The 27445-nt window shown below is 39.2% G+C and overlaps 1 protein-coding gene across 1 annotated transcript; it reads right to left on the bottom strand.

Moving 5' to 3' along the window:
• Positions 1–68: 68 nt before the first annotated feature.
• vps53 (VPS53 subunit of GARP complex) lies at positions 69–26626 on the bottom strand. The gene is made up of 22 exons (XM_004075449.5): positions 26431–26626; positions 25994–26074; positions 23887–23936; positions 23731–23797; positions 19223–19309; positions 17814–17929; positions 16018–16137; positions 14276–14354; positions 14052–14195; positions 13791–13933; positions 11990–12131; positions 10932–11030; positions 10715–10809; positions 9624–9866; positions 7834–7981; positions 7603–7685; positions 7433–7511; positions 7029–7177; positions 6872–6941; positions 6634–6771; positions 2004–2108; positions 69–1181 (listed from the first exon to the last, which is right to left on the bottom strand). Exons 1-22 carry the CDS (start codon positions 26602–26604, stop codon positions 1011–1013), a joined length of 2583 nt encoding a protein of 860 aa, XP_004075497.3. The 5' UTR covers positions 26605–26626; the 3' UTR covers positions 69–1010.
• Between the last annotated feature and the right edge of the window lie 819 nt (positions 26627–27445).

Genomic DNA, 27445 nt, shown 5'->3' with positions numbered 1-27445 from the left:
AAACATGAAAAGTACAAACATCTACGATGCATGTCATGTTAAAAGTACAGAAATAAAAAAGTCAACAGTTTTTAACCAAATCAAATAACGTTTATTTCAAGGACTAGAATCTTGAGAAAAAACGTTAACGTCAGACTCATAGATTGTGAATTACATGCAGCACAATAAGGAAGAAGGCAGAAGCTTTCAGAGCAAAACTCTGACTTCTTAGTGTCTTAAAATGAGGTGGAAATATTACACAAGTATTTTGCACATGAAACAGCAACCAGCTGCCAAGGAAGTTTCCTCATCGTCCATCCACAGGCTGTTCAAATGATTTTCAGCGACAGAAGTCAGTGAACCTGCTCTTTTTGTCTAGAATCCTTCATGTTCACTGAATGCAGCAAAGATGATCTTTCAGATGGAAATCTGCAAAGCAGCTGAAGGCCACATCAGTAGAAAGAACTAAAACTGACAAAACACGAGAAAAAAAAAGGCAAATAAATAATTCATGATGTAATATTAGTTCCTTTTAAGCTGTTTTCAAACATTGCTTTGACAGCATTGCCTTTCATTTGGATGTATGAGGCTTTTTCTTGTATCCCTTAGCTTTTATATTTTTAATTAAAATGACCCTAATCTTTGTATCTGTTATTAGCAATATTATTTTCTTTCATAGTTTCAGCCTCCATCCATTTTTCCAATTTCATTGCAAAGAGACTGGAATCCTTTTCCAAACGTTGTCCTTAAACATCCACATTTCTGTCTAATGATTACCATTTGAAAAAAGGTGAATAAATAAATAAAGAGAACAGAATAACAATAAACCTGAAACATATGTGAACTATAGTGGCACAAGGCCAGCAGAATTCAGCTACATTTATTAATTCAATATTTTTGGATCTTCATCTACAGGTCTGTTTCTTAGCTTCTCATAGGGATGTTCCTTTACTGTAGTAGTCTTTGTTTTGGGATGCTTTTATTTCAGTCCCTCATACATCAGCAGCTGTCTGTGAGGAAGAGGGTTGTGTTCACAGCCTCTTCTTGATGAGTTTCTCTAGTTTGCGGATCCGAGAGGACTCTTGCTCAGGAGTGGGGGCGCTAAAAGACAGAGAGGGGCCGCCGTCGTTCCCAGAGGGTGGAGTGGGCAGTCTTTGTCTGAATAGCTCCAGCATGCTGCTCTGTTCACTGCGCTTCAGTCCCTGCAGACACACATGTGTTTAGTATACAAAACTGGAACAGAAGTGGAAAAACGGTTAGGGCTAGGTATGATGTGAATTAGACTGATAAAACTTGGAAATAAAGAGGAGGGAAGGAAAAAGCTTCACACGACAGGTTAGGATCTATATGCAGTTTATGCCTGTGCATCACATCAGGTAAGAACAATCAAAAAGCAGTGACTGCGCTCATATGCAAGTACTTGTATTTGAAGTATTTCTGCAAATACTTCCTCTACTAATCTCAAAGAGCACTGCAGTTAAGAAAACAAGCGGAAGAAAACGTAGTGAAGAAAGATGCAACATTATGTAAGGTTTAGTTTCCCGTCTGAAATGTAGATTTACAAAAAGAAAAAAAAACTCAGGTTAAGAAATGGACTGTACTGAATGAAAGGACTTGACTTAGTAATGTAAGGATAAAAACCTGTTATGGCAAGTCAGGGTGAAAAATGTTCCTAAATTGGTGCAATACAGACAAAACAGATTAGCTTTACTATTTTTCCAACCAAAAAAGTATTTAAAGATTCCTTTCTGAATTTTATTAAAAAGTATTGGAGTATTCTTCTGAAAAATAGAAAGATTTTGCTTCATAAATAAAATGATGACAAACAAAGTAAGTTTTTGACATTTTTTGGGAACAATTTCCTTTCCCTTAAAAAAAATGAGGGATGACAAAAGCAGAAAATGAACCTTTTAAAAAAATAATTTTTGGACGAAAGAAATCGCCACCGTTTGTGGTCTTTCATTCTCACACAGAGGATGAGGATCACCTTTCCCACAGTTTTGGAGAACTTAATTGTGACCTACTTTCATATCCAGAACCTTCTGGAAAGTCTCAGGATTGCCATCAGCCAGGAGCTTGATGTAGTTATCAACAAACACCACTGGGGGTTCATGTGGAGCCATCACCACCTGTAAAAAAACAGTTCAGAGCTCAGTTTGCTTTCAGACATCGTGGGATGAGCCCAGGGGATTTTTGGGAAATGATCCCACATGGTCTGGTCATGGGCCAGATGAAAGAGCTAGATAAAAACAAATAAATAAAAGAAAAACACCTGTTATGGTTGCAGTAAGGCTAAAACTGGCGATTCTTCTGCTAGTTGGGTTTTTAGGATTTTACGCAGAAATAGCACCATATATGAGTGGGCAAGAGTTTTCTTTAATTCTTCAAACTGTGGATAGATTTAGGAATTGAAAAAAAAGTCAAAATGAGAAAAAAACAAACCTCTGCAAATAAAATATTACTTTTTTTTTAAATGGAAAAGGGAGAAACAGGGATGGTTACTATTTTTCTTTTCTTTTGCAGCCCCAAATGGCTGACAACCCCACTTAATCCAGCCATGCGCGTCACTGCAAAAAATGCTCCTATCTGTAAACATATTTTATTTATGCTAAAATGTATACGAGGAGCTGCATTTAGAGCCGACAGCACAGGAAAAGCTAGAATGGGATGTGCAGCATTCTGTGGAATTCTCTGCCTTCTTGCCGGCCCTGCTGACTGAGTGATTTACTTAGCAACTGCGCTGGCAAACGTCCAAGGGAAAGCCTGAAGGGACTTTTTAAAAAGCAAAAGAATGGGGAGGGTAAGTGTGGAACGAAAATGGGTTTAAAGACAGAGAGAGAGAGAGAGAGAGAGAAATGGAGGGTTTAAGAGAGAAACATTCAAGCTGAGCAAGGGTGGGGATGGGGACTGTCTTTGAAATGCTCCCCAGAAGAAAACTTCAGAGGAGGGAGAGAAGGCTGAAGCTGTTGAGGGCTGGGCAAGTGTGGAAAACAGCCACGTCTCACAAGGTTTGCATGGGTTGGAGAGGCCTTCTGTACAGAAAAAAAAAAAAAAAAAGAGTCCAATGCGCTTTGAACCTAACAACTGGCTTACAGAACTCTTGGCTCAAACAGACTGATGGCAAATATTCTGATTTCTACTTCTCAGGGATGAATTGTTTGTTGAAAACAACCAAAACTTACACTACTGTGTTTATTTTTCAACCGTTTGCCCTTATTAGACGTGGGGAGCAGATGAGATGTCCCTGTTTGTGGACGTGCCAAAAGTTGGAACCAAACTTCAATAACAGAACCAAGACATAGGCTGTTTTAAAGTACGGTAACATAAAAAATGCACAAAGTGACACTTTATCTCCAAAAGATGTGTCACAGAGATGTTAAGCTTAATTTAACTACAGCTGCATTTGAAATGATTCGAGGTCAGCAAAGAGAAACTTCAGTACAGACCCTTTTTTCCCCAGGTTTGTCTTTTAGACTCTTATGCAGTCTTTATCCCATGGTGAAAACAACTGACTGTGGAGAACCACTTTTCCAAAACAAATCGAGAAAAAGAAACCTGTAAGAAATCTGTAGCTCTTTACAATTGTTTTTTTTCTTCCTTTTTTTCAGGTCCACAAAATGAAAAAGAACTCTTCTTAACCATATTAACCCCAGGGGATGGATCTCAGGAGGTTAAATATCACTGCTCCAACTAGACACACCCCACAAGAGGCCAAACTCCCCATCTGCTGCTAACAGAGTTGGGGGTCAGGAAAAATACAGGAGGACACAAAAGCATGGATGCCGGATTTAATCGAGGGTCAAGCAACCACTCTCAATGAAAAGTCTGTGTAAATGTGCGTTTTGGGCTCAAAATTCCTGCGTTCATGCGGGAATTGACTAACATACAGAATGTAGAACGCACGTTGAATGTTCACCAATCAGGTATTATGATTCGGTAGAGACCAATGGATGACACTCCCTTTAATTTACGTTACTGTCAACCGTTTGAAAATTGATCATGGAGGCGAAATTAAGAAGTGGAGTTTGTCCCCAGCTGGAATTCTATGACAAGTCTGTTATCACAACAGAGCCATATATCGGAAGAGAGCTGTGAAAGAGAAAGCCTGGAGCAAGATTTGCACCACTTTGCCACTTTGCACTAAGCCTCTTCCAACTGTAGGTGGCAGACATGAGCTAGAAAACAGCAGAAAATGAAAAAGAAGAATCCCCCCCCTGCTTGCCCAGTATGAAAACCATGGGCTAAATGCAGATTTAAGAACACGCCTGTCGCATGCCCACTGTGTTCTGTAGCTTGAGACATTCAGTTTGTTTTAAACAATAACTTAAACTAGAGGCAGTTCATAATGTCACCACTAGGGGTCTGCTCATCAAACAAGGATTTCCTACCAGAAATTGATGCAACTTGAAAACAGAAATAAAGACTTTAAATGTCTGGTTAAAAACGTTTTTCTCCCTTCTGTGTAGTTTAATTGTATGATTATTACAAAAGGTACTTGTGGCAAATTTCTATGAATCTGAAAATGTTATTTTTATGTTTGCCCCTTCAATACAGATTGCGGTCTTTGACAGGCAACCGTCAAATCCTGAGTTTGGGATTGCCTCTGATCATATTCTTACATTTCTACTATTAACCAAGTTTGAACCGACATGGTAAGGCTTAAAACTGTATGTTATGATAGTTTAGAGATTTTCATGATTAAAGTATCATATTAGCACACTTTTTTACTTTTACGTATTCATGTCATCTATTACTCTAGGGTAGTTACTATAGAAGTTATTCTGTTCAGTTTAAAAAATCAGAATCTGATGGAACAGAAAAACTTCCATAGTTACAATTTGGTGTCATGCATTATTTTACACTAAAGATTTATGTTAAGCATCTTGTCTTTATATGCTTATGTTATTTTTATTTTATTTTATAATACAGTGGAGTGCACCACAACCATTTTTAAAAAAAAGCTAATTCTCCCCTTGGGGAAGAATCATTTTTAGTTCTCACAAAGTGAGGCGTTTTTGTCTTTATTTTTGAAAGGTGCTTAAACTTTGATTGAAGTGACACATTTTCTTTCTTTTAAATAACGACTACATTTGTCCATAGTATAAAAACCATGAAGATCATTCAAGCCCCTAAAAAACCCGTCAACCATCCTCCAGTGTAAAAACCTGTTTGCTTCTATTATCATTTGTTTTCATGTTTCTGTAGTACATTAAGCCAAAGGCGTTGTTAAGTGTCATCTATATGAGTGAGAGTTTAACACAACCACAAAGATTCATTCCAGCTGAATGGGGCCCGCTGGCATCAGAATTTAGAAAAAAAACTAGACAAATGGGAGCTGGGATGAATGCCATCAAATCCTTCTAAATATCATTCTTAATGCAAGGAAGATGAGTGGAAACTTATTTATTAAGGACTGTCTTCTGGGGAACAAAAGCTGGTTCTAGACGAGCTGCATTGACCAAAAGCAGACATAATGAATGACAAGTGGTTGTTAGACTAGGCATCCAAGACAGAAGTCAAGCGTTCTGAATATCTGAATCAGAGATGAAGTTTAGCAGAGGTCATTAAAGTTTGCCACTGATCCACAGTTTTACTGTAAAAGCAAGACAGCATGGTTAGAGCAGGGCTGTAAACACTGAGAGGGGAAGAAAGAAAGGAGATCTGTCATGTCCTCTGGGTGCATGTGCATTTTTCTACACTCATGAGGCTGCTAATTAGGGTGGGGTTAAGCTTTGCCAGCCACATACCAGTGTCCTCAAGAGTCTCATAAGGTAATTTCGAGGGGAGGCAAAATGGCTGAATCCTGTGATTGCCCTCTTAACTGTAAACAACTTCCAACATGGAAGACTATATATTTGTGAGTTTCTTGTTTTCCCTGGCTTTCTCCGCTGACTCAGTAACAGGCAGGCTTTAGGGATATGTGTTTTTGCGCCGGCCCGTTCCTCCTTCATTAAACCAGGTCTGTTTGTCATGTTCTCTCCTTGCCTCAGGTGAGATGAGTTATTTTGGTGAAACATGCTCATAAAAGCTGTTGTGCAGCGCTTTAAAGGAGCAATTAAAGGGCTGTTCTGCCCAAAATAAACTAGGTGCTGCTCAACTGACTCATTCAAGAAAACATTTAAAGTTGACCTCATCAAGTAACTTTAACAAGACGGACCATCCATTGATAAATCCAGTCAGATATTTCTGACAATTCTTGGTGAAAATACCAAGAATTGTTGCATAGCCTCACGTTTTTTCCAAAAAGAAATAAACCTGTTCAGACTTCACTTTATAAAAATGGTTCATGTGGATTTTGTAACTGAGGTTAATGCTATAAAATATTTATTCTCCTAAGAGTTGGTTTTTACTCAACTCCAAGTTGAAAATCTTGTGTTTATAGTTAAGCTGAAACTCTCAGGAGAGCCCATCAGCTAAAACGATCCAAGTTCAGGCTGAGTTTAAACATGAAAGGTAAACTGTTTAGATTAATCTCTAGTGGCCTTAGACGCAAGGTTGAGTGTTTTTCTAAAAGTCTTCAAAGGGAGGCGAGATTGGCTTTTATTCATAACTTCTATTTATTTGCAATTAAAAGCGGCATAGACAGAAAATGCCGGTGCAGAAGCCAACCAGTTGGCATTGAAGACACTCTTCTACACCCCCCAAACTCCTCACCTTAAGGATCATTTCTGCTCGAGTCATGCCTTTCACCACTATCTTTGTGTAGCTGGCAGGCGCCTTGCGGAGGACCTGGGAGCCGATGGAGGGCAGATCCAACAGGACGGTTTTCAGAGAGTGAGTGTCGAGGAGCAGCTGGGGGAGGAGTTCACATGGAGTCAGTGTTAAAACCTTGTAGTGTCGATCATTGCTCAGAAAAACAACAAAAGAAAAGCGGTTTAACAGTTAAGCCCACCTGTTCAGCTCCCACCATGCTGATAGGCTTACATCTAAACAGGTGGTTGATGAATTTAGGAATGAAAGAACTAAAAGAAAAAGATGCAGAGAGAACTTTAGAACTGGGGTGTTTTTCAATTTCTAAATGTGTGATAAATGAGTTTTTGAGGCTTTACTTTGTGAATTTGATGCAGAACTGAGTGAAGTATTTGCGCGTAGAGGCAAGGTTGTCTCTTATGATTGGGACGTTCTGTTTAATGTGCATGATGATTGACGTGACGTAAGGACTTTGGTCCCCCACGTGCTCCACGCTTTGCCACGGCATCTGAAGAAGAGGAGGAAGACCACAGGAAAGAGCTGAGACATCAGTGCCTCTTAACACGTGGCTGAAATGACAATCTTTATTTATCAATTTACTGCAGGGAGCAAAATTTACTTTCAGAGTAAATTTTCGCCGACGTTTAACACTATCTCTTAACTGTGTACTTCAGTAAAATTAATCAAAAGTTTCTGCTGTAAATACATGATAACAGTCAGATTTAGTGCGATTTCCATTGCATCATCTAAGCGTGTGTTTAACCTTGCTCATAGCCGACAAAGCAGGATCACAGGCAGCATCCAGATCCTGCACTAGCAGCTGGATGCTGTTTGAGATGACACTGTGAAAACGTGAAATGGACACCATTAAAAGACTATTTAAACAAGGCTCATTATTATACTATAAAATACTACTCTGCAGTGGTCACGTACGTGCTGAAAGTATCCATCTCCCCGGTCAGATTGATTCTCTCAGTCAGGACTTTATCGACTTTTTCTTTCAGCTTCTCTTCCAACTAGATGGGATTCAAACAAACAGGAAAATCACATTAAATAAATTGCTCAAGTTTACATAAATCTGTCACTTATAATTATGTTTTTTTGTATATATTAACACAAAACCATGTTTGTATTTTGTAAAATTTTTAAAAAAAAAATGAGTACCTGTTGAGTGGTGGCCAGACAATACTCTGCAGTACTAAGAATGCTGCAAATCAGACAGAGTTCATCTACGGTGAACTTTGATGCCTCATAGCCCTCCTTTTCCTTTAGCAAACTGGTGATAGTCAGAACCCCGCTGTTGCTGCTGGATCTGGACAGAGCGGTCATAAAGACGTCGAGGTAGCAATCAGACAAAAAGTGCCATTTAAAAGAAAAAAACAACTGGATTCCAGTGGAACCTCAGAGAAAAAAGGCAAAAGAGCAGTTGATGTAAACTCTTTTATAAAAACCAAGATACAGAAGGGGCTTTTTCTTTTTTAAAGTGAAACACAATGGGCAAACAGATGTAAAAGAGGGGTAACCCCAGTGCAACCTATTCATTAATAACGATCATAGCACAGCCATGTGACCAAAGCCACAACGTACTTGAGTTCCTTTGAGGTCACTTTCAAAACCTAAAAAATGAATACACCACCCCGCATGAACATATGCAATTGTGAGTTTGTGTGCAAACCTTTAGAGAGCGTTTCTGACAATATTTAACAGAGCTCATATCAAAGCAAAACTGCGCAGCTGCAAAAAAAAAAAAAAAAGAGTGCATTTGTGTGGATCCACTCAGCGATGATCTTTGGATGCAGCCAGAGATGTTTTTACTGTTAGCATATTAGGGTTTGCCACAATGTAACTAACCCCAGATCACTCCTAACATACTGGAGGAGGCTAATCCATCAAACACAAAGAGCACCATTCAAACTCAACTCCCACACTGACAGCTCTACTCCAAATAATTAGCAAATATGGGCGTAAGAGACTTTTAAACATGTCTGTGGTTTTTTTTTTTTTACAATACAGAAATATGTACGGTAGTTTATCTGGTAGCAAACCAGATAAACAAAAAACAGTCATTTTTATTGAAAAAAAAAAGAAAATCTTTATAATTTTCCCTTTATGATAACTTTGGTCGCCAAAAAATCTCAACTAGGGCTGTTCTAGAAGCATTTCATTTGTTAGAAACGGAGAGATGCAGAGCAAACAAACTTCCTGATACTCTTTTGTTTGGTTGCATACTTTTTTTTTTAATTCCACCCCTGCATATTTAAAGACCCACTCCAATGAAAATCGGGCTTTTGGTGTCTTTAGCATGTTCCTCTAGCATTTCTCTCATGAGAGAGAACATATATGAAAGAATTAAAACTGCAGGGGGTGCATCCATTCTGATGCAGACACACAGATTCATCAACGTCTTCATTTTCCTCATCTCAGCTGACATCTGGCTTAAAACTGTACGGCTGGATAGCTCCGATTTAGCTCGCCATTTTTGTTGCACCAGTAATGTTGGGTTGGGGTGGTGAGGGGCTGTAAGCTAGCAGGAGAGAGTTTAAACAAAGGGATGATGGGATATCAGCAGAGACTAACTTCCCTGCCACTTTTCCACAACTGAGTGGCGAATTTCTGATGAGCTCCTGCCATTCCGCACAAACTTTGTCCTAGAAACACAGGTTTTGAAATAATCCTAACTAAAAGTCCCCTGGGAACACCTTTACAACAGATCAAGATAGGATTGAAGTGGGAATTTAAACCACAAATTCCAAACAAAAATACAGGACTAGAGAAAGATTCTTAAATAAATCATACATTTGAGAATCATAATCAATTAGATAAACTTTCTGGGAGTGAAAGTAAACTTCTGTTTCATGGTCGATTAAACACAAAATTCGCTCTTATTACATGCAAATTCTTGTACATATTTTATTGAAAACTACTTTGAAAACACGAAATAAAATCAGCCTTACTTTGGCAAGTTTCCAGAGAGAATCTTCCAGGCATATTCTCTAAGGAACTTCTGGAAGATGGTTGTTAGAGCAATCATAGGTTCTCCAGTGCTCAGTTGAGAACACTGCACCATACACTTTTTGTAATAGACGAACAGGTCAGCACAGCTGGGCAGCACTGCTCCACCTTCCTCTGTGCCTGCCTTGGGTGGGCCTTGGGCGCGGAAATCGGCCACGAAACGGTCTATCAGTTCACCCAGGTTCCTGCAGAGAGATATGCAACAGATGGAATAATTAAAAAGTCTTAACACCCGGTGAATAAATAAAAAGGACAAACTGGCACAGAGCTCATATGGTAAACAGAAGAAAATATTACAAAACACCCAAATCCTCTGTGCCACAGTCTGCAGGTCCACAGCCAGTTGTTTTGACCCACTTCTACTCAAACGCAGAACTGAAGCCAAAGACAAAACAAGTCAGCCACTGTTCTATTCAGCCATGTCCCACTGGAGACAAGCTGATTTAGCCTTGACCTCTTTAAGGTCTTTGTACTGAACTAAAATCAGGTTGTTTCTGGAGCAGAGGTGAGTGTTCTTCTCTTGAACAGATTTATCAGAACCGAACTCCCTAAACGGTTTTACAAAACCACAACAAAACATCCAAAATAGCTGGAGGGACAGATGAACTAAAGTCTGAATGTAAACTTAAAAGAAGCACATTTTACAGAAAGAAAAAAGAGAGGCAACAAGATTGAAAAAAATGAACAAAACATAGAGTGCAGAAGAAAGGCAACCAAAAAAAAAATGCGAGCAACAGGGAAAAGAATAGGCAGATATGCTGTTGCAGCACTTATTCAACCTCTCTGCCTTTCTTTTCTTTTCTTTTTGTGCCTGTGGTTGTGCAGCTAATGGGAAACATTTTTGCCACAGTGGAGACTTTAGCGAGAGCAAGAATGAGTGCTGTACAGACCATATAGGAGGAGGGGAGACTGATAAACAGACGCTGGAAAATGAAGCTATCTGCCAACTTTACAGGCAAGCCGGTCCTAAATCTGGGGTTCTGTACCATCTTAATTCGATATTCACTGCTTCAGTGAGCATCTGTTTGCTTACTTGTCTTGGGATTCGATGTAGACATATAGATGAGGTTCAAAGCACTTGGAGATCATGCCGTGGAAAGGGTTGTCTGGAGCTTTGGGCTTCTTAGGCTGCAAAAGCAAAAGACAAGACGCTAGTTAGCTCGCCACTGCAATGCGAGCTTCTTCACCCTCAAAAGAGAACGGCATCAGAGAAAGCGACATCTGACAGTCCACACAAAAGGTCATCTTACCTTAGCAAGACCTCCATCCTTGTCTGTCCCCACGTCCTCTCCTGCATCATCCTCCAGAAAGGGGTTTGTTGGCTCTAATGGGCTCTCAGGCCTCTTTTGCTGCACAAAAACACACCTGTAAGGCTGCAATGGCCAAGCAATGCAACGGTGGGTGATAGATTTTCAAATTAAGGTCAGGATTTCCTAACTTTCTGTACTTTTAAGCAGAGTATTCCTCAGAAATCGTTAAGTTTGTAATGCCAGGCCCAGAACTCAGAGGGTACAAAAGTGAAATGTAAACAATCCTTTTTTTTTCTCTCCAAACCTATATGTTATGAAGTCACAGTAACGTTGCCCTACTTGGGTTCTAACAAAAGAACGTCCTTTATTATCTGTCCAGCATTAATCACTTTCAGCTGCACACAAAAACATGGCCTGGTTTTAAAAGTGTCTTCAGGTTGCGGCATATCAAGGACGTGTGCGAGCGGAAAGCACCGTAAAAATTCCACTTTAAAACTCCGACTTAACTGCTAACATGTGAATGCCCTCAACAAAGGTTTCACCAAACAATGGAATTGAAAGCAACCAGAACAGTGAGCATGTATGAACCAAAAAAAGGTTCAAGAGGGGACATTTGGAAAATAATTAGTATCTATAAACTTCAATAGCACCAGCACTAGAAATCCATTTACATCACACCTAAGGAACAATTTAGAGCAAGGGTGCTCACACTTTTTTGGCACTTTTGAGACGACAATGTTTCAGCGGATGTCCGATTGGCCGTTCTGCACGTCAGTCAAGTCCGTACTTTATCAGTGAGGATTATGATTCGCTGACGGATAGAAGCACTTTGGATTTTTATGGTTATTTATCTTTGCTGGCCTGCGATCTACCCTCATGTCCTTGAAGATCAACGTAATGAGCACCCCTGATTTAGAGTAATCAATCTTAAAGGCATGTTTTTGGACTGTGGGAGGACGCTAGAGTGATCAGAGAGAACCCATGCGTGCATGAGGAGCGCGTGCAAACTCCCAATTTAAATGATCTGCAGACGATACATCAGTGTGGGGTTTTCTCACCCCTGGTGTGTCCGTCAAAGTGCATCCTGTGAAGCGTTTGGCCAGCAAGCCTTCAAAATTAGTGGTCCTCTGTATGGCAAACAGAAGCAGCTTCACTTCTATTTCCTTCGCCCGAGTCCGCATCACTTTGGCAAGCTCTGCCCTAAACAACACACACAAAACAAAGGTTTGGTCAATATTGCAGTCTTGGAAAGACAATTCAAGTTTTTGAAGTTTATTTTTCCCTTCCCCCCCCAAAATGTGTATTTTCCACGGCAAAAGTTTAAACTACATTAACAGAAAGAAATCAGATCAGACACCATTATTATCTTGCTTTTTCAGTGAGAACTGCAGGAAGCTGCAGTCCGGCCTTCAAGCATCAAAAAAGGAGTTCACAGAACTTAAATGATGGATCAAGTGGGATGTCTTAACTTCCAAATACGAAAACTCTTTGAAATATCCTTTTCTCTTCTTGCTAGACTCAATAATCCCAGTAGTCCAAATACATTGCATGATTATTGGGAAAAAAGTTATTTTTCACAAAGCTGCTTTCTTTGCATGCTGCACATATTTATTTGTATTTTGCAAATGTAAAGTCATATATAGGATGAAATTAGCATTGGAGTCTTCACGGTGACAGGATATGCTGCTGTTTTTAGACTCTAACCATAAAATACATCTAGCTTTTTTTGGTCTTTCATTGACGGCACACGCTCACTAATGAAGCTGGTTTTACTGGTGGAAAAGATCCACTTTTCTTCACCACCTTCAAACTAGTTTTTCCTTTATATCTAAATCAGCAGTTTCCTACTTGTTGGATATTCAGGACAGCACTTGGACCACAGAGTCTGGGTGTCATTTATGTCTCTCTTCCTAAAGGCAGAACTGGAGAATAGAGTGACAGTGACTTGTGTTGCTTCTAGAGAGAGTCAACAACGATGAAACAATGATGGGGTCTCCTGAGCACAGTAATGCTGTCATGTCAGACTGGAAGGAGCTTTAGTCAAAGGAAGCAGCAGCACACAGAGCCAATGGAATTTGTCATGGGGTAAAAGACAAACTACGGTACTGACAACAGGTCAGTGCCTGTGTGGACCACTTGGTTCAACTAAATACAGAACTGTAAAGTCTGACAAAAGAGTGGAGCTTACTTTATAAACCCAACAAGTCCTGATGGCTGACTTTACACTTTGTTTGAATGTATTTACCTTTTCTTCTAGGTAAGAAAACTGAAATTATGGATGTATGTGGAGATTTAAAGACCCACTCCAATGAAAACGGAGTTTTTAACATGTTGTAGCATTTCTCTCATGAAGAGGGAAATGGATAAAAAAAAGATTAAAATTGCTTTTCCGATTATTTCTTTAGTCAACTCAGGAGCAAAAGAGAATATGCCGTGTGAAAAGGCTCTCTTTGGTGACGTAGAAACTGAAATGGGCGGGGCCAAAGCTCTCCCCGCTCCACTCCATTCTGAGGCATTCACTTGCAGACAAATATATCCGTTTTCCTCATCCAAGCTGGCTCAAAACTGTACGTTTGGATAGCAGCAATATTGCTCGCCATTTTTGCTTCACTAGTAATGCCAGGTTGGGAGAGAGTGCAAACAAAGGAATGATGGGATACTAGTGGAGGCTTATTCTGCGCCAACAGTCCCGCCCACAACTCAGAAGTGAGTTTTTAATAAACTACTGCCGCTCTGCACAAACTTTGTGAATAATATAATTCTAATTGAAAGACCACTGGGGACGCTGTTAAATTGGATCAAAAGGTGATTGGATTTTTCTTTTGGAGGCGTTGCAAGTATGCGCTGACTGCATCTTACTTGGTGATGTGGCAGAACTCCACAGCAATGCGCTCCGTCATGCACCACTCTTCAGGAAACATGCGTCCATATTTTTCTTCATAGTCCAACAGTTGACGCTTGATCCAGGCATACCGCCGATCAATTTTGTCCAACCAAGCTACCTAAAAAAAAAAAAAAGACACCATAATGAAATATGAAGTCAGGTCAGTCAAGGGTCACAATAATAGATAAAGAAGTTGATTGTTAAAAAAGAAAAGCATATGACTTATATTGACTCACGTCTTGATTTTCTTGAAAAAGTACTAAATACTCTGAGAGGTGCTGCCGGATAAACTTTTTAATGATTTCCTGTTTGATTCGAGGATCAAGCACGTTTGCTACCAGACAGGCGTCTTTCAGCACATTACTGGGTCCACCTGCTCTCTGCAAGAGGGAATTAGGACATTTTGATTTATATCTCAACAAAAGAAGACAACCAGGTGACTTTCTTGTGTCCGGTTTACCTTAGAGCCTTGCGCAGGAAAGGCCTCTTCAAAATCTGCCAGGATCTGCGTTCCCAGCTCACTCTGAGCTGCTTTTACTCTACACCCAAAAAAGGGACAAAGGATCAGGAATTACAAAACTATTCCAAACTGCAGAAGGGCCAAGCTTTTTCAGAAAAAAGTAAATAAAAACCAAATAAAATAGTATATATCATTTAAATTGGGACAAAAATAAAGAAAATCAACATTCTGTTTTGTTGATATCAGTGGATTAAACACAGATTTCCAGTCTGCAGTAGAAAACTACAGAACATGTATCCTGGAGGGAAAAATGCTGCTAGAATCCAAGCGCAGTCACTGATTCCCTCTCAGTTGATAATAGCTTAACTGGGACAGACTGTTTCAATAATATGATAAAGACCCAGAGGGTTAATTAAAAAAAAAAAATCAGACTTGAACTTGTTCAAAGGTGACAGCAGCTCTGATTCCATTTAGCCACGGTTCAAAGAGTGTCTGGACAAAAGATTATCCTGAAAGTGAATTAAATGAGATGATGAGAAATGTAGGCACTCATAAAGCTTTAATGTGAATGCTAATGAGCCGGTAATGCTGAAAAAAAACCCAAACCCTAACATTAGTCTAAAGTGTGCTTTCACCTCAGCTCCATTTATTTATTATAGCTCTTTTTCACTAACGGATCACCTGGGCTGCTGCTTGTTTGGATCAGAAACACTGCACTAGTACATCATCCGGATTTCTGTTTTGTAGTACAGAAACAAAACTAACTCTTCTTAATAAATGAATAGTCAAGAATTCTATAAATCATTAGAAAGCCAAACTGCATTGCCATTTCTTAAAAAGAGGATAAAGCAAATTCAAGTTTGACTCGTAATATTTAAAAAAAAAAGGCAATTTGTGTTGTAATTGTGACTTTAGTCAAATTTCTGTGACTATTGTAAGTTTTTTTTTTCACTACCAGAGAACATTTCTTTCTACACATCTGGATGTGACATGAACAACTGCACCAACCAATAAAGCAAAGACCCATCTCTGCATTCTGCCCCTTTCTTTGACCCCTTGTTAATGGTTATTTCAGGAGGAGTAAAAAAAAAAAAAAAGACACTTATTTTTATTATTATTTTTAAAAGAGCAAGCACAGCTCTAAATATAGATGACCGTTAACTGATTCTTTATGTTGGGAAATGTTTTTCATACATGCACAAAAAAGCATAACCCAGATCAACAAAGTGGTCAATAGGAAAACACTGCAAAAAAAAATAAAATACAAAAAATTCCAATAAATAAATGCAATTCTTCAGGAAGCACAGAGATTGTGCAAGAATGAACAACCTTAAAAGCATCCTACGAAACCTGAGTCTCAACAAACAAAAGAGGCATCTACACACAGAGCCATAAACGTGCTTTCTGAAAGGGTCTGCACTGCTTCACAATAGCAGAAATGCTGGTATAATAAAAGCCTATTCAGTGAGTTTCCTTCCCGTGCTTTCCTCATGTGTGGGACACTTCTTGTCTGTGTGTATAAACAGGATGCAATAGACAAATACCTCACCAAATCCTGAAAACCACTTTTTCAGCAGTTCAGTCCGAAAAATAAATAAAGAAATAAATAAAAAATGCGTGGAACATTTCAACAGAGAGATTTCCCCTCTGGCTACTGGAAATGAACTCCAGAGTTATGCTGATCACAAAACAGTTAAACATGTACAACTGTGTGTGTGTGTGTGTGTCTGCATGTTACATACCTCTCTGACAGCTGCCTGATCTGAGGTATACCCATATATTTGTGGAAATGTTCAAGCACGTTGACAACTCCTTGCAACAAGTTGGCCACTTCCCCGTACTGCCTCTTTCTGGTCATCGCTCTGGAACAACAAAATGACAGCTCACAGATTTGAGTAGAAAGTTCTTCATAGATTGTTACATCGCCCAACACTTTCGTGTTTACCTGCATCTCCAAAGCAGAGATGAACATTCATTCAAAACTAAGAGATTGACATTTTTCAGAATGTCATGAATTTCAACTTAGTACTACTGAATAACACTCAAGCTCCAGGAAAAACTTCTCCCCCATGAATGAAAAGTCATTGCAACGAGTGTTTGCCGGACACACCTGGTGGTCGAGGCGAGTTTTCTCCAACTCGCCCGTGAAAGTCAAGCATTTACAGTGATGAAAGTCAGGCAAGGAAAAAATCCCTGAACTTTTCTTTGAGCGATATGGCGGGCACAGAGCGAAATTTTGGAAAAATACGTGGTCTTAGATGCATTCTGGTGCATTCTGGCAGCTAGTTATTCACTTCTTTATCAAGAAACTAAGACTAATTGGAGCATCATGATTTGTCATTCAAACCCCTAGTTTGACTCTCCATTAAGGACTTGCTGGTCCTAAAAAAGAATTTGGAAAATTGCTCAAAGTAACACAATCCTACAATCTACGCTTTTCCTTAAAGCTGCAAAACATACAATTGCTAAAATATAGTAACATCAAAGCCCCAAATGGCAAAAAGAACACCAGTAACTATGATATTCTATGAAAATACCTCAGTTATTTATACATTATTTCTGCTTTAGAAATGACTGATGTATAACATCCACTTGCACTGTTTTCTCAAACTATAACTACATCAAAATATGGGATCTGCTTTAAACTATAATTCTATAACATAATACATCAATTCTTTAACACCAATACTAAGTAATCTGGGAAATATCTAAACAAACATACAAACTAAACTAAACATTGTAAACATTATTTTTTAAGGGAGTGCGGGTCCAAACCATCAAATACTTATAATTAATGTCAACTATACTGAACTAAATCATGGTAATTAGGAAATACAAATAAATTAGATAGAGAAATGTATTCAAAATAAAAACTGAAACTCAAAACATAAAATTGAATTTTTTCAAAATGTGGTTTTGAGATTATTTTACACAAAAAAGTATTTGACCTACACTACCTTAAAAATCTGTTTTTTCCAGCCAAGACCACTTCAATTTGTTTTTTATCGTCTTCTCACAACTGAGGTCGTGACCACGCTCAATAATGACGATGCCTGCCATTATTTTAACACAAATTTGATCGCAAACTCTTCAGATGTGTTTGTGAAAGTTTAGCGTGGGTCCGCTAGTTTTGGTCTCTAGGGAAGCGAGTCACGCTGACCACGTGGTGCAGACAGAGCCAATCAGACCCGTCGACGCATCCGAAAGCAACTAAAACGTCCCGTCATTGGTCAATTAGGCCGGGAAGACGAGAGATGGCCACGACCATAGAGGAAGCGATCTGCGGAGAAATATAGAAAATAAAGCTAAAATTAGCTGATTTCAGACCATTTTTTAATCCGGAAAGCGATTTGTCCGTAGAGATCAGGTCTTTATTTCCCGGAAAGTACGTTCGGTTTGCTCAAAAACCCGGATTTCCGGGAATTCCCGGAAGACTTTCATCACTGATTTAACACCATTTCATAAAGATCAAAGGCACGTGCTTTTTGGGGGGACGTTTTCCGAAATGCTTGTTGAGTTAAAGATGCGCTGTACCCACTCTAAAGAGTCGACACCCCCCGCCAGCATATGGAGATGGTTCAGGGTGGTGATGGAAGTAGTGAGGTGGCGCTTGGCGTGGTCCAGCTGTTTTATGTCCCTCGTAATCTCCTTCACCTGTGCACAAACAAGTTAGACTATGTGTGTAAAAATAAAGCCAGATGCATAAGAAGAAAAAAAAAAAAAGAGGAGGGAGTTAAAGTGTGGTGGCTCTTGGGACCAGACATGCTTCTAGAACAGGGGTCGGGAACCTATGGCTCGCAAGCCATATATGGCTCTTTTGAAGGTCACATGTGGCTCGCAGACAAATCTTTAATTATACTTTTTTTTTCATTAGACCAGTCCTTCTCGGGCGCGATGCGATGCCAGAGGCGCGCAGTAGTAGCGGTGCTTGGAGAGAAAATCAGCGCCAGCATTGTCACTTTACTATTATCTATTATTTCCCAGAGTTTGTACCAGCCGGAAACCTGTGAATTGCCATGCCTAAAACTGCACGCTCCCGTCTCTGAGAAAGAGCGCGCAGTTGCGGGGACGGGATGTGTGAGGGAGAAACCAGAGGGTGGGGGTGAGGGGGACCAGCAGCAGGTGAAACGCGCAGGGATTGTAATAACATAAAACCCGCTGCCCGTCACTCACTGCAGCGTGTGAGTGTGTGTTTGGCTCCCCGTCTGCATGTGAGCAGTCTGTCTCACATCTACAGAACATTCAGACCTACGATGACGTTTAAAGTCTCAACGCCTGCATGAAGCAGAAACTCACCACGTATCAACCAGACTAGACCATCAGCAAAACTACCACGAGAAATACTCATCATTTATTAGCAACAGCATAACAATGTTATTAAAAAGAATCCACAGACTTATTGTACTTTAAAAGTGTTGAATTTACATCAAATGCACACATTCATTTGTATATTTAGTTTTAAACATATTGTCGCGGACTGAGTTGGATGGCTGTTGGGCCGCGTTAAAAGTTCTGGAGTTCATTGAACGCATCAAGCAGAGATCTGATTGGCTCTCAGTTCTGTCGCTCAGCCTGTTGTTAGGTAGTTTGGACCAATGGGGTTCAGCTGTGGGCCGAATAAGGGAAATGGGAGGGCTGACGCGGCAGGAGCGAATATAAAGTTGGGAGAAGCTCTCTCGTCTCTGCGGGAGAGATTGAGGAGTTGCTGAATTAATTGTACGGCGTTTGTTGCGGTCTGCAGTAACCAGAATAAAGAACCTTAAATGAGGTTAAGTCTCCATGCCTCAGTGTGGGAAAGAGACACTACATTATTGTATGGCTCTTTCGAAATTACATTTAAAAATATGTGGCGTTTATGGCTCTCTTGGCCAAAAAGGTTCCCGACCCCTGTTCTAGAACATAGATAACTTCATACTAAGCCACCTTGGTGTGTGTGTGAGTTTGTACCATTTGCTCAGATTTCTCTGCTTTGTCCTTTATGTCTTTGATTTTGCCGAAGAGCTGCTGAATGGCGATCTGAGCCTCCTCCAAAGCCTGCACAAAACAAACAGCAGAGTGTCACGGCAGCAAAAGACATGCTAAAAACCAAAATGTTAAGTTCTGTTGCAACATATCCCTTTCTTTTTCTTTACCCCCTGCGGCTGTTGTCATGCAGTTACTGGTGTATCGCTGTGAATCACTGGACAATCAAACTTGTGTGAATGGAATGTGACTAAACATCAATGACAATTCTTCTACGGTCATGCTTGATTGCGTGTACGAGATTCTGAAATGTTTTATCAAACGGCTTTTAACCCAAAGTGGTTTGACCGAACCTTCAGTGACAAAATCGTTTACCAAATATGGAAAATCCCATGAAAAGTAAACCTGCAACACAATCAACCAACAAAAAAACAAAGAAACAACATAACATCATGCAGGCTGATTCATTTGTTCCAAAGTAATTTATAGAAGAAGTGGATCATAATTTCTAAAACCAAGTCAAACACACAGGAGTTCATCCTCTACAGCATAAAACATGACTTCTTTTTTTCAGTTCAGCTGTTTTGCTTTCCATCTGTTCCCTTGTTTGAAATGGTGTCAGTCTACAGGAAAGATGAATCCCTCAAGAGGTGCAGGAAGCCTCATCCTTCATTTGTGAAGAATCATGGGATGCTTCAGCAGTTGCCTTTTTTCTTTTTTTTGTGAGTCATAATGGTTCTGTCTAACTTTAGTTGATTTTTTTGTGCAAATCTCTACAAAGAAAAAAAGGAAAGACAGGATATTGGAAAGGACTTAGGTAGTGAATTCACAATTAATTTGAGTCTTGGATGTGAAATATTAAGATATAAATGAACGATCGTATGAGTTTGAGTCTTTTCTTTTGGTTCTTTTTTTTTTTACTGGATCTTTTGTGGAAGGCGGTTTTGTTTTGACAAATGAATTTTTTGCCAGCATATGGTGGAATCGATATTCTGTGTGGAACATCAACAAAAACATCAGCTTTGCTGCGGAGCTTCAGGCTGAAGTTTGACCATTTTTTAATCCAAATCCAATTACATCGTATTTTGACTAATGTATTTTCTATTTTGTCCAATCCAACAATAAATGTATACAAATATAATCAATACAAATAGACACCTTGTTTGTTCGTAGATTCATAACCCCCCTATTGCAACAGTAAAATCTGTCCAGGCCTTCAGCTGCTGGACACGACAAGTTCAAATAAAAAACAAAACACAATGCCATTTCTCCAACACATTCCCGGCATGTGTGTATAATATCCCACACTAATTGCTTATCTAAATGACAGGTTACCATTTTATCCAACACTGACACATCTTAAACTAACGAACAAACCATGAGGCCAAGCTCAGCATAAAGGTTAAAGAATATCATTAGAGGCTTTTACGATCTCAGAAACGTTTAAGTCTGTGGGATGACTAAAGAGCTATTCTAATAGTTCTCCATTATCTGACATGGCAGCTGTTCTTTGATAGTCCGAAAAACAGAGACTGCCCTGACACAAAATGACAGGCTAATTGGCTTCCCTTGGCCTGTTGCTGTTGTGGCACTGCAGATGCGACTCCCGCTCCCCTCAAACTCTGCTGGCACACATGCACAGCAGGAATGCTAACAGCTGGCACCAGCTGGCCCTGGAATCCATCACTTTCACAGGCACCTCTAAGGACACACACACACATACTGCACACAGACATACACAGGCCCTGACAGAACAGCCTTCATTTCCCTGATAAACCAAAGACATCGTCCAGATAATAACCCAAAGAAGTGTTTTATTCAATTCAATTAACTAAATATGCTCCGTTTTTAACACAAGCAGTTTAAAGGCCTCGTTCTCTCTATTTCTGCTAAGAATGGTGAGAATATTTTAGAAGGAAAATTCATTTTTCACTAACACAGACACATGTACCCTACTACACAGCTTGGATAAACCTAAACTAGAACAATAAGCATTAAAAAAAGGCTATATGCTGATTTATTTCTGAAGGGAAGTTGGACTTTCTGGACTTGAGCTGGCCAACTCTGCCTGTTTTCCAGTTCTCCTTGCCCAGCTAGCTGCAGATTAGCTGATTCAAGTGATTTCAACTTCGGACTGCCTGATCACACCTGAACTAGATAGTCAGCATCGAGCAGTCCAAGGAGAGCTGGAAAACAGGCAAGGCTGTGGTTCTGGAGGACCAGGGTTGGCCAGGTATTCACAAAACATTGGAGTCATCGGGAAAGTACTCCTTTTTGACAACAGCTTCCAGTGAGAAACCACATTTGCTATTTTTAGGATGGCTTCAGATCCCTGAGTGGAACATGGGTTTGGTGCACACTTTATCGCACAAACGCTTTCAATGGATTAGAAAAACAAGCCCAAACCCAAGAGAAATTGTTGAGAAAACAAAAGATGAGAAGAAGCCAGAACTTCCAAAAGAGCAATCATCACTCATGCAGTCTTAGCCGAGTCAAGCTGGCTCGCTGTTGAGAGCTCATTTCCTGTATTTAGCTTCAGGGAAAGCTCGGAAGACCACTGCCCAGCAGCTGCCTCCACGCCAGAGATGCTATCTAACTCAAACCAACCCCTGTATCTCTGACATGAATTAACCCTTGAGCTATCCTAGGACCCCACCCTTACATTGACGTGTTCTCCCTACCATGACAAAGGTGGATAAAGGTGGAAAGATTTCATGTAATCCATGGACACCAGTGAGGTTCACAAATCATTGAAGAAAAAAGGTTCAGCGCACTGTCTAGTGGGTCTAGATGACCCAACTCCCAATGTTAAAGTGCCAAGGATAGCACAAGGGTTAAGAAACACACGATCCAGGTCAGTTTACATGAGAAGCAGGGAAGACATGAGTGGAGAGTTTTAAAGTGGCGGGCTCATTAAACTCTACTTCAGCCTTTTAAGCTTAAACCGACCGTAAACTCAATCAACTAAACAGCTATACTAGCATCTGGAACATTGCTTGCCTCCAAGACACTGGTTTGATGAGAGAACTGCTCAGAGAAACACTCTTTAGGACACGATGTTAGCAAAAGTAAAGATTTGAAAGAAACTCAAAACTTATGGAGCGCAGTATGATGTGATGCCACTGGAGGGCCACGCTTTGAAAAATACTGGAATTTGGGCATATTTTAGTAATTGTTGCACTAGTTATGCAAGAATTCTTTCATTCTGTAAAGTTATGAGTCATAAAATGTAAAAACTATGCATTTTAAGACAGGAGGGACACTGGGAGCATCTTAGAATGCAATGTGTAAGAATTGTTTTTTAGCAGAAAAGAAGACAAAATTCCCCAAAACCAGCGCTAAATTGTTTTCTAAAACAGCAAACGTAAACAGAAGGTGAAAAAAAATCCACAATAATTCAAATATCGACTGAAGATCATACGTCTAAAAACAAAAAACAACACTTGCTTTGTCCACCTTAGTGTGATCAAGATCTTTCCACACTCAAGCCAACAAATGTATTAGTGTCTACTCTCCAAAAAAAGGGAGGGAAAATAAGAAGGGAAATTGTACTCCAGATTTTCTCCACTTTCTCTCTTTTTAACACACTCATGTCATCTCTCTCCATAAATAATACCAACGTGGGGCTCAAATTGAGTTCAGTCACCAGCAGAAATGACTAAGCTGCTGATCCCCGTAGTTTTGCTCTGTTGATGTCTGTTTCAATCGTCTCCTTGAAATAAACACCTCTCCATCTTTTCCATCTGCAGAAAAGATTTTTCCCCCCCTGGAAATGCTGAAATGGCTCTGTGGGGTTGGAAAACAACCTTAAAAAACGATGCTGTGTGGCTGTTTTCGTCTTACTGGTCTGGAAGGGATCTAGTGTCAACCGGGAAAGACGGTGCCACCAAGCTGAAGAGCCAGAGGACAACATGTTGTGTGAGCTGGTCAGAACGCTCATGCTTTGCCCAGAAAGTACACGTCCTTGAAAGAACAAAGCCTAGGGCTACAGTGAGGAAGCTGCTTCTTCTTCGTAGTAAAATAAAGCAGGAATTTACATGGCAGAGTCCATTTCACACACAAGTTTGCGGTAAAGAAGCAGGTTGAGCTGAGGGAGTAAATCTGAGTCATCTTGTCCTTTTCTGTGGAAGCTGTATGGAGAAAGGAAAAAGCAGGAAAGGGAAAGGAACGGGCCTCTGTGATTTGGTTACAGCAAGACTCCAGCCTTCACAGCACTGCAAAACTAAATTCAGGGCAGCCAGAATGAAGACAGAAAATATCTAAAGGTGAACTCCAGTCGCTGGATGCAGGAAAATGGAAGCATTTTTATTGAGCTGTTGAACTGTTACGTTCCTTTTTCCACCTGGTTAGTTCAGATACATTTATAGAAACACAAAGCTATTAACATCGATCCACACATGACAAATGTTTTCAGACAAATGTGTGAAAAATGCAACACCTCCAGGCTCCAAAAAATAAAAAAATACTGGGTGAAAACTTTGAGTTTTGCTCACCTGTCTACCATCTTGACCCACATTGGTCTGGCCTCTCACCACGGTCCTGATGTTGTCGTCAAGGCGACTGGTAAATTTCAGAAAAAAAGCTTTCATTTAGTCAACTGAAGGTGAAACAAAACAAAGATCACCGTGAAGTTTAGAACAGGAGCTTACCGAATTTTTAGGCGAATTTTGTTTACGACATCGTCTATATTGGCCAGAGACTGATGGGAAGAAAAAAAAACATTGATGAAACACAAAGGGCATCTTTAATCAAGCTGACTAAAAGTCATGTTTGATTTTCAATTAAAACAAGAACAAAAGGGGGAATTTAAGATTCGGTGTATTTTTGATCAATTGGTTTTCTAATTTTTCAAAACAATACAAAAGCCTTTTTTTTTTAAAACATTTAACATGCTTCTCCCCCTTTGTATGATTGATGCAATTATGTATTTTACATTATCTTTAATGTTTTGTAATGTTGTTTTATCAATAGCTATTTATAGTTGGTGTATTTTCATTTGTATATTCTTTATATTACTATTTTAACTTGCTAATTTTAGCTCTTTAGGTAAACAATGATAACATCTGTGCGGGGAAACAGATGAAAAATAGCCACTGGGCTATTCTGGATCATGCAGTGATGCTTTTAATGTGCACTGTCCCTGAGACCTAAATATAAGTTCAAATTGAAAAAATATTGGCTCTAATAGAATAAAAAACACAAAGCATTGGCTCACAGCGACCCCTTATGGAGATAAAAGCACTCACACAAAAGGCAATTATTATTAAATGATCTTGTTTTACTTCTGAAGTGTCCTGTTACGCTAAAATGAAGGAAATATGTCATTTTGGTAAATCTTTTTTTATTTATTATTCTTTTAAATGTTCCTGCGGCTTAAAACAAATCTCTTGACAAGTTTTTCTGTCTCATCTTGTCATTGATATTTAGTGTCCACAATAAAATCACCACACTAAATCAGCTAATTATCCCAAATCTTACTGGTTTGGTTCCCACCGCAGCACAAAGACGGTGACATTCGCTGAAAAGTTTAACGTTCATCCAAAGTTAAGCCCAGGATTAGTTTTAAAACTGTGCCGACACAACAGTTTCATCTCTCAGACGTAAAGACAAAACGATGCGTGCGTCAACATGAGGACGCTGATCTGGATCAGTTTATCTTTTGAGTGACTTCCACAACCCTCTACAGTAAATCTTCATTATGAATAAAGTTATACATTTAGAAAAAAAAAATCATTTGTACCACAGTACTACTTCAATTTTCAATTATTCTTTTTTTCCCCTAAAATGAAAAAGGTACTGTTTCAATTTTTTGTCTTGTTTCTAAGTTTGGGTACCTGGAATTAAACTACTTGGTTTATTGATTGTATTTTTGAAGCAGTTCTGTTTTTGAAGGTGATTTGTAATTCTTTTCCTTTGTTTTTTGCAAAATTTTGGCAAAGAGAAAATCTCACATCCTTTTAAAGCACTTTGTCTTTTTTTCAAATCTCTTTAGTATGTGTGACAAATAATTCTGATTGTGCTTTCTACATTACATATATATATATATATATATATATATTAAATACTTTGATTATCTAAATCTTTTAATTGCAGTATTTTTAATTGACTGAATAATGACTGAATAATGAATAATGAATGATCTTGGAAGTTACAGGCAGATATTCTTATTGCCTTTTTTGTCGAATAAAATTTTGACTTAAGTATGTTTTCCATGTTTCCCCAATTTTCAATACAGTAATTTAGATATTGAAAAAAAAAGAGTTGTACAATAAATACAGAGCTTTGTTATCCAGAACTGACTTACCTTTATGTAACACTGCAGGTATTTTGATATTATTGATATGGGATTTCCAAGTCATCATCAATGATGACACCCAGAAATGTCACTTTCTTCACATTCAATTTAAATACTATTTTTAAGTGAAATATTTGGGTCTGTGTGCCTTTCTTTTTCTCTTTTTTGTTGCAGTTTAGTGATAATTTATTTACATCAACCAATGACACTAATGACTAATTAAACCTAGCAACTTTGAAAGAACTGCCTAAAGTTGATCCAACTAAAATAATTTAATAATATTAAATACACAAAGTAAACACAAGTAGTAATTTTCTTCTTAATAGGCCAAACGATTTCTGAACTATAGAGGTGTAATTGGGGTTGGACTTCACTTTAACTCAAATCGGTGGATTGAACGATGATTTTCCAAAGAACTAAAGAAAGCAGTCTAACGTCATGATGATGATCTCCTACTGTACCTGCTCAGTGGGAAAGAGCGTGTTGATGTATTCCACAGCATTGAAATCAGTTCTGTCCAGTGGATCTTGACTAGGAAAAACCTAAGACAAAAACATTGACTGGTGTCAATCATATAGAAAGAATATTTTCATTTAAAGTCAATGAGAGTCATGTAGCAAACAATTAGCGACGTGTCCAGACTCCAGTGTGTCCAAACGCGAACGCCGAACGTAACTTTAACATTTTAAATACTTCATGCCTTTAAAAACTCTAAGTTTTACATAAACACGGAAATAGTTTCTTAACATAGAAGTTTAATTTACATAAACCTAAGTGTTTTTCAGACAACTAGATTCAGTCAAGCCCCTGCTAGGGTTAGCCGGCTAACGTTAGTAGCAGTAGAAAAAACAAACGCGCGATTTCTGTTTATACTACAATACCGAGGCTAAGTGCGTACCTGCTCAATAGCTAACTGCACCTCTGGAGTCAAATGCAAAATAGCCTCCAAATCTTCAGTAAGTTCAAATTCTTCTTCCTCCATCATCGTCAAAACAAACCCAAACCTATGTAGGTTGTCACTTCCTGGTGAGGAGGTTTCTGGGATCATGGTCACGTGATGCCCGCGATGCATTGGATGACCGTCGAAAATCAGATGTGACTGCACCAAGAAAAACAGAATGGCAGGCAGAATAGACATTATAATAATAATAATTTTGTAGCAGATAAACAATTGTACACGTAACATCTAAAATATTAAAGTCTATATGGTTAAAAAAAAGTCACAAAAGAGGAATTTACCAAGAATACAATAACAACAAAAAGTGTTCCATTAACGAAACAAAATAAAAAGGAAAAAAAAGACAGTTTTATGTATCAAAGTTGAAGCTTCTAAAATTGCAAAGGAAACATACATGAACGAATTATGTTTCTAGCTGAAACATTTTTAAGAAGACAAAGATCTTCTGAAATACTTATTTTTTATTTCCTACACTGCCCTGTGACAGACTGACGACCTGTCCAGTGTGTCCCCTGCCTTTGCCCACAAGTGGCTGGGATAGGCTCCAGCAGCCCCGTGCCCCCGAAAGGGACAAACGGGTTCAGAAGATGAATGAATGAATTAATTTTCTTCACTGATGCCACTTCTCCATACAGCTCATTAATGACAGCCAATGACAGCGAACTACACACATTACAATCTCCAACTCCACACGACACCACCTGGGGGACACCAGGAGTGCCTATATCAGGGGTCGGCAACCGGCGGCTGCGGCTCTCAGTATTTTTGTAAAATAACTATCATGTTTCTAAGATTGTCGTGGTGCCTTTAACACTGTAGGGTAGCGCGAGCAGCATGAACATGCGGATGGGGCGTGTCTGCAGCTGTGAACGTGGACCAGAGTCTGTTACGGGATGGAAAGTTCTTCTAAAAGACAGTCCGCGGTAATCTCGTAGGGGGCTCATGAACACCCAAA

The sequence above is a fragment of the Oryzias latipes genome, chromosome 13 (assembly GCF_053564925.1).
Source record: "Oryzias latipes strain Hd-rR chromosome 13, Olatipes_Hd-rR_3.1".
Lineage (NCBI taxonomy): Eukaryota > Metazoa > Chordata > Actinopteri > Beloniformes > Adrianichthyidae > Oryzias > Oryzias latipes.
This window is presented reverse-complemented; position numbering and strand designations above follow the sequence as displayed.

Bases quoted from the DNA above. Each gene is read 5' to 3' on its own strand.
- vps53 (XM_004075449.5), bottom strand. From the start codon at position 26,604: ATGCATCGCGGGCATCACGTGACCATGATCCCAGAAACCTCCTCACCA. The intron at 26,075-26,430 runs GTACGCACTTAG...TTTTTGTCTTAG, and splicing joins TGCAGTTAGCTATTGAGCAG to GTTTTTCCTAGTCAAGATCC. The intron at 6,942-7,028 runs GTAAAGCCTCAA...TTTTTCTTTTAG, and splicing joins TTCTGCATCAAATTCACAAA to TTCTTTCATTCCTAAATTCA.